General features: G+C 44.4%; 1 protein-coding gene across 1 annotated transcript in view; it reads left to right on the forward strand.

Annotated features, from left to right (window-relative positions):
• The first annotated feature begins 580 nt into the window (after window positions 1-580).
• Window positions 581-13287, forward strand: part of MTLN (mitoregulin) — a 59985-nt gene continuing 47278 nt past the window's right edge. The window contains exon 1 of the mRNA XM_044057270.1: window positions 581-961. Coding sequence (XP_043913205.1) covers window positions 762-932 — 171 coding nt within the window. The 5' untranslated portion in view covers window positions 581-761 and the 3' untranslated portion in view covers window positions 933-961. The remainder of the gene's footprint in view (window positions 962-13287) is intronic.

A 13287-nucleotide genomic window follows, 5' to 3' on the forward strand; every position in this document is an offset into this window, starting at 1 on the left:
CATGTGTCCTTATATAATGGTTTAAAATGCACTTAATAACTTTCATCTAAATAATGCAAGAAATTATGGTGCTGTAACTGAAACAGCATAATTTGAAACAATATATTCTCAACACTGAATTAATCTATTGACAACAGAGTAAAAATATACATTTTTTGCAATGGACTGGGCTAGAATGTGGTCCGTGCAGAAAAATACAATCCTTCCATAAGAAATATTCTACTTAATTTAGATATCTGAGTATGTGATAACGTTACACATGATTTTTTTTTCCAGCTAGAGTAACAGTAAAAGAGAGAGAGAAACTGAGAAGTCAAGACTGCTTTAGGTAGGGAAATTCAACAGAACAGGTAATCACTGACTTTTTTTTACTTGCCCATGTTTATGCTATAATACAATGTGCTTTTCACAGCACATAAACAATTAATTTAATTTGGAAAGGGCTCAGAGTTTGGTAAATAAAGTCGCCTATCAGCACTGTAGATTTTTTTTTCTAAAATTCTCTGTGCCTTTTCTTAGAACAGAAATGTCAACTAGCTGGCAGGATTAAACCAATCCAAATCAGCTTTATTGCATCCAATCAGGTAGTACCTTACTGTCTTGGTTTCAGCTGACAAGGAAGGTTAGCATGCAAATGCTGATTGAAACTTTGGAAGGATTTGTGGATTGTTTCTAACAGCATCCTTTAAGCATTTTGTTATTTGACACCAAATTCTGTAAGTACAAAACTTTACCAGCCACTGTTTTTGTTTGTGGGAAAGATGGCTGATTTTTCTGACAGAGCAGTGCAAGTTGCTCTCCTTCTGTCCTTTGCTTCGGGAGTGCTAGTGGGTTGGCAAGCTAACAGGGTACGAAGGAGATTCTTAGACTGGAGAAAGAAACGACTGCAGGACAAGCTGGCAGAGACACAAAAAAAATTGGACCTGGCATAACAGAAGTTCAAGGATTACTATTTAATCAGGTAAGACTGTGTGTGACTTCCTTCTTGCTTTTTAAAACTCAGGTATTTTAAAGTTTGGTTAACATCTTGTTTTTTTTTTTTCTAGTTCATAGGTTCAGGGAGTTTTTTTGTGGTATGCTTTAATTATATTGTTTAACAGCACACGCTTACACTTTAATTTGCTGAATATCACAGCTCTTTTCATTCATTCTGTGTTGTAATCTCCTGATTCTGGAAATACAACAGTTTCAAATTACTATTCAGTATGTGTAGCAGTACCCACTAAGAGAACTACTTTTACAGCAAGCTTTGACATTTGTGGAAAATGTCACCTTGAAGTATGAAAAGGGCATTAGTATCTAGTCTGCCCTAAAACAAAACTTTTTTACATTTTAACTGTCAAATAGGGATCTGCGTGTGCAAGGATCTAATATCTGCTTTAAAAATTTTGCTTTCCCGATTTAGCTGTTCGTTTGCATTTCTAATTCCCAGTGTTAAGTCGCTAACTGAAATGTTATCCTGTGCCAGTAAAGCAGGAACTACCAATTGCCATGCTGTTACACTTTCTAGTTATTGAAAATGGGCAGAACCATTTATGACCACTATAGGCATGGGATCCTTTGTGGCAGTGACTTAGCAGTGCAGCCTTAGTAACAGCAATACAGTTCTGCTCTTATGTATAGGTTTACATAATTTTAAGTCTCTCTTTTTTTTTTTTTTTTTTAACAAGAAACATCTTTATTAAATTATCACATATGGCATAGGCCATGTTACATTTATATAAATGACAATAAACCATAGTGACACAATCTCAGTTGCAGACATTATACATTCCAAATTGTGCCAACACAACTGTAGCTACAAACATTATACATCACTTTTAACATATCCAGATATTGTTAGTCAACATTTTTTTTTTAACAAGAAACATCTTTATTAAATTATCACATATGGCATAGGCCATGTTACATTTATATAAATGACAATAAACCATAGCGACACAATCTCAGTTGCACACATTATACATTCCAAATTGTGCCAACACAACTGTAGCTACAAACATTATACATCACTTTTAACATATCCAGATATTGTTAGTCAGCATTACATAGCTCATTCAGATCATGCCATCTTTCATACTTTGTGCCTCCTCTGCATGTATTGATCCCACAGTTCCCATTTTTCCCTATGTAATTTGTTCCTACCCTTTTCTAAAGATCCCAGTTCCAGGTTTTTTAACTCTTACTATTTATTTTACATTTGTTAACTGGGCTAGTCTAGCTGGAATAAAAAATACAAGAAGTATCTTCACTACTTAAGTAAAATTGGTTTAGACCTTAGTTTCCATTTTCTAGTAATTGCTTTTTTGGCAGCCATCATAATTAGACTTAGCATGGCCTTACTATGTCTAGGCAATTCCAGCTTTATCATAGCTCAACAAAATCATTGATCTGAAGTAGGAGATTAATTTGTCAGCAACCTGTGGGTTATGGATCCGATATCGGCATGGTTATCCAGCTATGGTCGAGCTCTAAACTCCTCCCTCCCCTCACCCATAATGCCCTGCTTCCCTAGATGATCTTGCTGCGTTTTGCCACGTCCACTGAATTTCGAGCTCCAAAGCTAAATCAGTTGTTAGTATGCTATTTAGGTTTTTAAAAGGGCTTTATAACTCTAAAAATGAAACAACCGTGAGTCCCTTCTATATATCACTTTTGAGATTAAAGTTTTGCAATTTTGTGTACCCTCCCTCTCCTGGCCCTCCTTACAATGACGATGTGTGTTTTCTTGTGGGCCCTTTGGTGTGTGTGCTAGTGTATTTTATTTTTTTCTTAAAAAAAAACAAAAAAAAATAAAGGCAAGGCCCCAAAAGGCTCAGTGTAGCCATAAGCTATCCTGCAGATAGCCACACCGGTGCATTCGGCCTGCTGGGGTTGAACACTGTCTTGCCTGGATGTTCCCTCTATGCGGGTTCAACCCAGGGCAATGAAGGGCGGTGAAAGCTGGTCTTGGGACTCTTGCCCCGGACTGGGCCGACGCCTTGCTCCCCGACTTGCTTCAGCTCGGCGGTTGCTTCTGCCTCCCCTCGTCCTGTTGGATTCAAAACTCCCTGTGGGTTGGAGGACGGGAGGGAGAAGCCCACACCATGATCAGGGGAGGGAAGCTAAGAAGAAGGACCTGAGGGAGAACGGGCCTCACTCCAGCCTGAGACCTCCGCGGCTCTGCCCTTCTCGGCTCGGTCCCCATCGCCTCGCCGGGGCCTGCTCTCCCTCCTTCTCCCGTCCCGCTATCGAGGCGGTACTCTAGGAGGAGGAGACCCGACTCACTCTCCGGGAGTCTACCTATAGGCTAGGGTTTTTTTCTCGGTAGCCTCTTGATGCGAAATTATTCAGGCCCAGATACTGAATGGGAGTGCTCCTGCCTCCCCATGAGGGGAGGCTCATTTCATTTTCAAGCCCATAGCTCCTTCTCCAGGCCCGCTGCCTGGAGCTTAAGGTGTTGAGCAGGCAGCCGCCGGCGGGGCTCGTGGCGCCGATAAGGTACTAGGTGAGCCGGGGCGACCCTGCCTCCCAGTGTTCCGGATCCGACCTCTCAGAGCCCTGCTCGAGCTCGGTCAGGGGGACTCAGTGTGCCTTGGCTCCGTCCGTGTCGGGCGCGCGCGGACTCAGTGATCTCGTGTCTCGGCGCGTCTCCGTCCTCCTCAGATCAGGGGAGCATTGTTGAATCTTCAGTGGATCCTGGCTTTCCTGACTTTTGATGTAGTGGAAGACTCTGTTGAGGCTTCGGACCCCAGCGCTTCGACCAGCTCCGTCCGCACTCCTGCCCCTCGGTCAGGCATTCGCCATCCGACCTCTGGGACAGCCCGCTTCAACCCCCCAAGCTGTTCCATTGGTCTGGCAGCACTTTGCTACGAGGCTCACGGACAACCCCAGAAACACCTCGCAACACCGCGATGTAAAGAGGCGGCTAGGCCCCGGGTCTTTAACTTTGAAGACACGGTTGGAGGAAGGCTCCTGCGGTAAAAGAGGGGGTCTCCTTTGGAGACATCATGAAATACTCGGCCTAAAATTGGGTGAAGGGCCTAAGTCTTACTCGAGACGAGGTCACGTGTTCTTGGACGGCATTCCAATGAACCCCGTCTGCCTCTTGGTGGGTCTTCTCCTAAGAGGTGGGTGTGAACGACCTCCCCACCAGGCGTGGGCACGGGACTTGCCGGTGGAATATCCAAAAGGCCAGACTGGTGGACCTCTCCCACCGCACGTGCCCACTGGAATGAGGACCTACCACCATGCCATGTTGGGAGGCGCAGCAACAAGAGGAACTCACCGCCGCAACCTCAGTCCACTCTCCGGTAAGAGTCCGTAGATGCCATAAGCGTAGGCGAATGTTTGGTTGGCGACAGCCTTCTCGGTGACTCAACTATCTGGCACATATTTATCAGGGTGCGTAGTCTTATCGAAATCGCTGCACCCCAGTTGGGCTGTCAGAGGAGGACAAACTTTGCACTCCACCATTATGGCCACTCTTGATCGTGACAAATACCTCTGTCTGATTTGCTGTCTACACGCTACGGAGGAGCGCTGAAATACGGGGCACTCCCCCTGAGTCGCAGGCATGAGCCTGGCTCGCCATTAACATTTCTGTTGCTGTCCACTGGCGTCTTCAGGACTGCCCCTTTGATAGTTCTGCCCTTTTTGCCAGCTTGATTCGCGACACCTTGACCGAGAAGTGAGAAAGACGGGGAAGGCGCTGTCTGCGCCAGCCGCTTCTGCTTCTCTGTACTGAAGGTTCTACTCAGAACCAAAAGGGCTCCTGGACCTGCCCTTTTCGAGAATGCGCGGCAATCCCAACCCTTCCGGACAACCAGTCCCTTCCGTGGCAGAGGACAGGAGGAGCGCCGCCAGGGCGAGGGCTCCCAGGAATTTGGTCAGAGAACCTTTCTTTGGCTTACCAGTCGCGCGGCAACCACGAGTTCATTGCTCTTCAGGGAACCGATGCGAGGCGTTTTTCAGTCCCTAGAAGGCTGCCGGTCCGGCATCGCTCCTGGCTGGTCCTCGCCCATTATATCAGAAGATACAAAGTCCCTGGAGCACCGCGTCCCAGCCAAGTCCTCTGACGTTCCACCGGGAGGTGGGAAGATACTTCAACAGAAATTGGCCATCTGCTTTCACGCCCCCCATCAGCGTCCCCCAGACCACGCTCCATCAGGGGTTTCTCCGGGTTCTTTTGAGCAAAAAGCTAAAATCCCTCCACCACGCCTCCACCAGCCCTGTTAAACCACTTCCACAGAAGGGAGGATTCGGATGGTCACTTTGCAATCCATCCTCCTTCTGGAGAGAATCACTGGATGTGCTCTGCACACATCCTGATGGACAGGCGTTCAGGAGGTTTCTTAAGCACAAACAGGGCAGTCACTACCAGTTCAGGTCCTTCCTCTGTCTCACCACAACCCCAGGGTGTTCATCAAAGGAGCGGTCGATGATACCTGAGGAGGCTTCAGACTACCAGAATCAACTCCACGTACCTGAACGACACAGCTTCTCCACGCCCCAACAAGGCATCTAGTGGGGCGAGATCACTTTCTTCATCTGGCTCCTGTCTGTGCAGCCACGATAAGCGTCGCGCAAAAATCAACCTGGCCCCCTACTCAGTTGATAAATTTATGAATTTGGATTAGACACGAGAGGTTAAGAGCCTTTTTCCTACAGCCGACAGAAATTTGCGATTTGCGACAACCTGCGACCATCCTCCACTCGGCCAGTTCGGTAGGAATTGGTCCTGAGAACTCAAAGGGTCCATAGCGGCAGCGATTTCTCTTCTTCCACTTTCCATGGGTTCAACTTTTCCTCCAGCTCAGTTCAGTGGACACTGGTGGTTCAGTGGTCTGCCTTTCTCTCCCCTGCATCACTCCGTACCCTCTCGATCAACCACTCGCCAGGCGGTCTCTCTTGTGGTGGCTCCATTCAACAGGACTCACCGGAGGCCGCTTGCTGTCACTTCTCCCCTCTCTAGCCAGTTTGACCACGGGCGCCTCTCTCCTGCAGGCCCATCCAGAGCATTACCGGAGGCCCGGTCAGGGCATGTGGAATCACTCAGAAATTACCATAAAGTGTTGGGTGGTTGCATTTTGTGCTCTGGCGTTACCAGCACTTCAAGCCTTGCCCCGGGTGCAATTGCGTTCAGTCAGGAACAACGCATATGCGGTGGTGGCGTACATCAGCCAAACAGAACCAGGTCTTATCCTTCAATTGGCGATTCAGTCAGACAACATGTCGGCCACCAGCTGCCTTCAACAAACAGGGGCAGCATAATTCTGGGTCTCAGACAACATCATGAGTTAAACTCAGTCGCTACATCTCTCCCGACTGGTGGTGTAATGAAACGATATTCTGGGCGTATCTGCGCGCTGATGGGGACTTCCTTATTCCGATCTCTTCGTCTCCCTTAAACACCAAGTCAAGTAGTTTCGCTCTAATCGATCCTCCAGGGAATTCATCCTCCTCTGGTGCATGCTTCGGTCTCTCCTTCTTCACGCCACCCCCGCGCTTACCCTCCTCCAGGGACTCCTTCAAAGCCTCTGGTGGGGTGCAGAATGATCCTCATTTACCCCATTCTCCCCTTCTAGATCTACAAAGTTCCCACTAAGGTCTCACTCGGTGAATCACCTTGGATTCTAGATCCATTCGGATCTCCCATCACACCCACTCGGTCTGCCAACTCCGGTCTCACTCTCACAAATAGCATGCTTGAATGCTCCAGTTCCACTCTGAATCAGGACTCGGTGTCAGTACCGTTTGAGGCCATCTGGGTAGCCTCTCGCAAACTGCTATTGCTCCAAAATTTACCTGATAAATGGAAGCGATTCTCCATTTGGGCGGGCGGCAGGGGTCTTGTTATTCACGGTTCCCCTTCTCATGGTGCTAGACTTCGCCCTCTTTTTTAATGATGGTGCCAGTAGTTCCCAGATCATAGTGCAGCTTGCAGGGTTTCTCACTATCATGTTGGTCAAAACGGCTCTGGATCCCTTATATGTCTGTAAATTATGTAGTGCTTCCTAAAGGCTTTGCTTGAACCCCCTGTCAACTTCTTTTTCCTATGGGATCTTTCCTTGGATTTCTTCAGGCCTTGACGTGCTGCCCCTTTCTGCTGTGGCCCCTGTCGGGCAATTCTTATCTCTCAAGACTGCATTTTAGTAGCCATTACTTTTGTAAAAAGGTTCCTTTTCAAGCCTTATCCATAGAAGCCGCCTTACTTGGTCTTCCATCCGGACCGTTTAGTAGCCACTACTTCCTCATTTCGAGCCTAAGGTAGCAAGAGATAAACATTAATCAGCTTCTTTCATTCCCTCTTTTCTTTCTAAATATCCAGAACAAGGGTGAATACAAGCTGCATTCCTTAGCCAGATTCTCACGGAAAAGCTTATCCTTTATCTTAACTGGACAGCTGGTTCCTAAATATCAGACCAATTATTTCATTTTTCAGACATAGACATTCATCAGAAGTAAACCAATTTCAAAGTCTCCTTGTCATATCATCATTACGCCAGTGTATTCTTTTAACACCAAGCTTCTGGAAGCCACGCACGGAGACCAATTTCTTAATTCGACCGGTCAGTTTCTACCTCAGCGGCCTTATTCTTTTTGAATTCCAAGCTTTGACTTGTTGCTTCCTTGTGCTGGGCTTCATCTCATACCGGACCCGGGTCAGTTTCTACCTCAGCCACATTAAGAGGTGATTCCTCTTTGGCTCCGTGGTTGCTCCGGAATATCCCTTCCATAATGACGCCCATTCTCAGCTGTAGCTGGGACTCTGTCCCTGGGTTGCTGATCCTGAATCTCCGCCACTTGGGCCGAAGTCCATGACCTATAGCGTTCCATCTGGTAGGTGGATTCATTGTCTGCAACTCATCCGCCCTCTATCCCTACTGAATGTCGGTTTCCTGCATAGAATGTTGTTGCCATTTCTGGGGTATGGATTCTGCAGAACCAATTCATCTCGGCCCTATCATCCCCGGGAGGCAGAACGCATCCTATGGAGTGAGGGGTAAACTAGGGGCACCGAATCCATAGCTGATTTGTCTGACGGGAGATTCGGATCGAGAGCGGGGCCACTTGGTGAGGGTTACTGAACAAAATCCATAGCCTACTCAGATGGAACGTTATGGTAAGTACATAACTTCTAATTTTAGTCATTCCAACTTGCTCACCCAGCATCTCCAACAGAGAAATCTGCAGGGAATCTTTAAAGTCTACCAGCTCATTACACTCCCAGAAAATGTATTCCTAGTTACCTCTTTCTATCCCATCACACCTCTGGTTTAGTTTTAAGTCTTAACCAGTTATTTTAACCTCACTACAGTTAAATTAATTGTTTTAATACTCCTGTATTCCTAAAACTGAGCTGTTAGTTTATAGAATGGGATGATAAAAGGTAAAACTGAGCTGTTAGTTTATAGAATGGGATGATAAAAGGTAAAAAAAAAAAAAAATTAACTACAGAAAAGGTTTTAAAGCACAAAACATCTACTGCCAGAGTGCGAGTACATTGCATTATTGAGATTTATCAAGGGTTTATCCTGAGAGACTGACGTAGAGAAAACTGGGATTTAACACAGTTGATTAAGACTTTGAGCTTGCATCCTGTAGGGAAGATTAGAGTCCGATTCGTTCAGATTTATTTTCCTACTGTTTGACTCTGTGTAAGTCAGTCAGACAGTGCTCCTGGGCCTTCCTGCAAAGGGTCATGTGTTATTTTATATTTCTTTATTATTTTTAATCTAGTCTAAGCTGCCAGGTTTTCTGTCATAACAGCATTGCTGTGCTCTGTTTTTTCCATGTATGCTTATTTATTATTGTACATTTATCTTGGCACTTTTACTAGGAAAGGGAGGATGATATTTTTATAAAAATCTGTTTCCATATCACAAGTAAAAGGAAGCAGAAACAGACCAAAAGTAAAACAAAAAAAAAAAAAAACACAACAGCTGAATGACACTAAAAAAACCAAAAGTTACAATTATAGTATAACACAGTCACACAACCATAATCAAATTGGTACAGTGGAGACTTCGTAAATATAATACATTCAAGGAGAAACCAAATAGTCATAGGTAAATTACTAGGATGGAAGGACAAGCCAAGTGTAATAGTTAGAGGCATATTTAGAGCTGTATGTGTTTAGAGGCATTGATATAAGATCTGGGGTAGTAATCAAAAAGTTGGGTGTAGCTTTTGCTCTGAATAATTAGAATGAAAAATTAGTTGAGTTTTATAGAAGAATATAATCTGATAGACCTTGATTGAGGATGGCAGGACTTCTTTTATCTGCCTACTTAACTAAAGTGCATCTCCTCACACCACAGTAGTAATGGGTAGTCCTGCCTGGATATAGATACCTGGATTTAGTCACTAACTACTTTCAGGAAGGCTGTTCCAATTAGTCACACCCTATTTTGTGAGGTAAGGTTTCTTGTATCTTCCCTGAGCAGCCTACCTTTGGTACTGTTGTGCTCCTAAATCTCTCCTCTGTTTTTTTTTTTAATATGCTGCTTATTTAGATTCTAAGTATAACCATGCCCTTGAGGTATTCTAAATGTATTGTATTCTCTTATGCCTGCGTTCCTTAAGATTGCACATACATTAATGAATTTGCCAGTTGCCTGCTTAATCTACTTAAATGTCATGTTGGAGACTGAACCTATCCTGGTACTCGGTGGGCAAAGCAGGGGAAACTAATCCTGGACAAGGTGCCAGTCTGTAGGAAGTACACATGCACTCAGCATATTAAGACATCGTAGCTGGGAACTGAAGTGGAGAAACGAGCACTTGGAGAGTTTACACATTTTGGTTATTTTATTCTGTCTTTATGTGGGTTCTAATGCTGCTGTCCTCTGAACTGTGTCTCTGAAGCTACACTGTTGAGGTCTTGAGAATGGAACATTTAATATTCTAGATGGGGGTATTCCCCAATATGTACAGAGTGGGATAACATCTATTTTTTCTGCTGGTGATGCATCTTTCTATATCGCCCAGTATGTATGTCCCTTCCGTGGTGCTTTATTATATTGTCTGTGTATCTGTAGAATATGTGATGTGATTATCTTATGGACCCTTTCTGTAGTTGTTGCTGTAGCCCCTCTCAATGGTGTACTCCCCCCCCCCCCCCCCTGGGTTTATGCTTTTGAGGTGCATCACTTTTTTTTTTTTTTCTGTTGCTTTTTAAAGTGGTATTGGCACATTTTCATGAAAACTAGAATCTCTTAGGTTTGAGACTATTCCCTTAACTTTATATATTGTCCGATTACATTGTTCTGCAGAAAATGGATATTTGTGTTTTGTTGGTAAAGATGACCCCCTTTCATTTTTTGTACTGGAGCAGTAACGTCCTTCTCCTGACATCACTGAGGTTAAAGATAGAAGCAGAGCATGTATCTGCTGTACAGACATACCTTACCTGCTACAGTAGTGCAAAGATTACTTTTTCTGTTTTTTCTATACTGACTGCAGGCAAGGGAGAGTTGTATTTTCTGTAAAGATGTGTTTTCGTGAACGGCCAAAAGAAGATGATGATTATGTGTTTTCAGGTAGCTACTGCAGATAGAATGCCTTATTTGATGCTGAATACAATAAATGGTTCTGAAACCTTGAAGCTGCACAACATAAACAAATACCCGTACTTCTGAAGATTTTTGTAAGCCCAGAATACTTTGAAGCTTTATTCAAAAGACTCTTTTGATGACCACAGAGGAAAAAAAGGCAAATTACAATAAAAAATGCAAGTATATTCCTTGTTTTATTAAACAGAGTATAACTTTGTGTTTCATTTCCAGTTGTATTCTAGATAGTAGTGTTAAATAAAGATGCCTGGAAACATGGGTTCATAGGTTATTACCAGGCAGTTGCTTTGGATGGTTGATGTGTAGTCTAGCCCATGCAGTACCTTTTAGATGTTACCCCATTTTGTAATGGGATTGTGGGGCCAGGGTTATATTTACGATTATCCATCCATTCAACTAAGTTGCATTTGAGTGTTGGGGAGCTACTGTGAGCAATATGCAGTAGGAGTCTGTTCTACCTGGTGTGATTGTTTTGGAAGAGATGTCTATACCATAAGCAAGTTTTTTTTTTATACTGTGGTGAAAGTTGATGTCTGTAGAATGGGTGTTGGTGGCATTGCCTATTTTATGCTTGCATAGTAAGTCATGCAGGACTGGGTCACTTGTAGCCCTGCAGCAGAGGCCATCCTGCTGGTGTCTGTATGAGACAGAAAACAGAGATGGAGCATTAAGACATTCTGCACAGAACTCGGGCTTTTGATTTTCTTAGTGAGGAAGCACTAATTTTTCCCCAAGTTGTTTAATTTGTTTCAACAGTAAAGACAGTAAAGAAACCACCATAAAAAACTTCTCCAAAGCCAACTTCATGCTACTCAAGTCAGAAGTGACAAACTTCATGACACCCATGCAGACGGGAACTGAAAGTTCAACTGCTGAATCCTACAATAAGGCACTGTACGAGCACATCCACTCATGTATGAATCGTGCCATCCCAAATAGAACCAAAATGCTCTCATCCAAAAAAAGGAAGCCAATCTGGTGGTCCCCTGCCCTAAACAAACTTTACAACAAAAGGAAGAAACTTTTGCAGAAAAGAGGAAAATCCCAGGATGCAAAAAACTCCCTTACTAGCCTCGGTAAGAAACTGAGATGCCTCATAAAATCCTCCAAAGCTAGTTCTGAAAATAAAATTGCCAAAGATTCCAAAGACAACCACAAAGCATTCTATAACTATGTCAAGAATCTAAATGGCAATGCTCAGATCTGCTCTGAGCTAAAACAGAATGGCATTAAATATACTGATCCGAAGGATATTGCCAATATCCTGGCAGATCGATTCAGTGCCAACTTCACCCCTAAATGGCCCATCTCAATACCGAAGATTGCCAAATTCCAGTAATAACGGCCACACAGGTACAAAGCACTCTCTAAAGCCAAGAATACAGCATCCATGGGACCAGATGACATCCCGGGCTGTGTACTACATGAACTACAATATGAACTGGCACCTCACCTAAGTGTCATGTTTAATCATAGCCTCACCTCAGGTTTCTGTGCCCACTGAGTGGCAGCTACAGTTATCCCAATCCACAAGGGGGCTTGGATCTACCATCCCATCAGTCTGACAAGTCTTATCTGCAAGGCCATGGAGCGTATTATCATGGAACTTATAAACAAAGACATTGGCAACCTTCAGACACTGGACCCCACCCAGTTTGGGTTTGTGAAGGGCCGATCTTGTCTCCTGAACCTGATTGACTTCTTTGAATCAGTCTCCAGAGCCATGGACAAGGTGGTCCACACAGCCTATCTAGACCTTGCCAAGGCCTTTGACACTATCCCCCACTCTGGAATCATAGATAAACTTACTAAGTTGGGCATTAATCCCTATGTCACCCAATGGGTTGCTAAATGGCTTACTGATAGAACCCACACTGTAAAAGTAGCCGACTCCAAATCCAGCTCCAGACAAGTGACAAGTGGAGTACCTCAGGGTTCAGTCCTGGGGCCGCTCTTGTTTGGCATCTACTTCTGTGAAGTACAGGTCAACACTAAGGGACTCTGGCTAACAAAGTTTGCAGATGACTGCAAACTGGGAGCCATTATTGAATCCTCAAATGATGTGGATACTCTACAAAAGGGCCTTACAGAAACAGATGCTTGGTGCCAGAGCCATGGGCTCAAGCTCAATGCCAAGAAATGTATTGTTATCCCGTTTGGGAAAAAACATGTATCCATGAATTACCATATAGGTGGCAGTACACTAAACACAGAAAGTGTGATAAGAGACTTAGGGACACAGGTGGACAGTGGTCTCACCTTCGATAACCGAAATCCTTCTATGTGGCACACCTCATCACGAAGGGCTTTTCATCCAGAAAAAAGGAGGTCATTGTCCCACTGTACTCATCCCTCATTAGACCCATTATAGAATACAACGCCCCATTTGGTATGTACCTCTCAAGACATCTGCAACAACTAGAAAGGCCTCAGAAATACCTCACTAAAAGAATCACAGGCCTAAAGCAGATGCCCTACGCTGACCGCCTTAAAAAACTCCAGCTATACTCTGTGAGGCGATCTCTGCTTAACATACAAGGCCATGTCAAACCCAGAGCTGTTGGACATGCTACACTTAAAGAAATCCCAATCCCTCAGCTACATGCCCCAGGGATCTAAACCTTGTCATCACAATAAACAAAACATGCTGGAGGGATAGGTTCCTGACCCAGAGACTCCCCAGACTCTGGAATAGATTGCCCATACATGTCAAGCAGAGTGCCTCTTTGGA

The sequence above is a fragment of the Protopterus annectens genome, chromosome 1.part2 (assembly GCF_019279795.1).
Source record: "Protopterus annectens isolate FY-2018-M chromosome 1.part2, PAN1.0, whole genome shotgun sequence".
Lineage (NCBI taxonomy): Eukaryota > Metazoa > Chordata > Ceratodontiformes > Protopteridae > Protopterus > Protopterus annectens.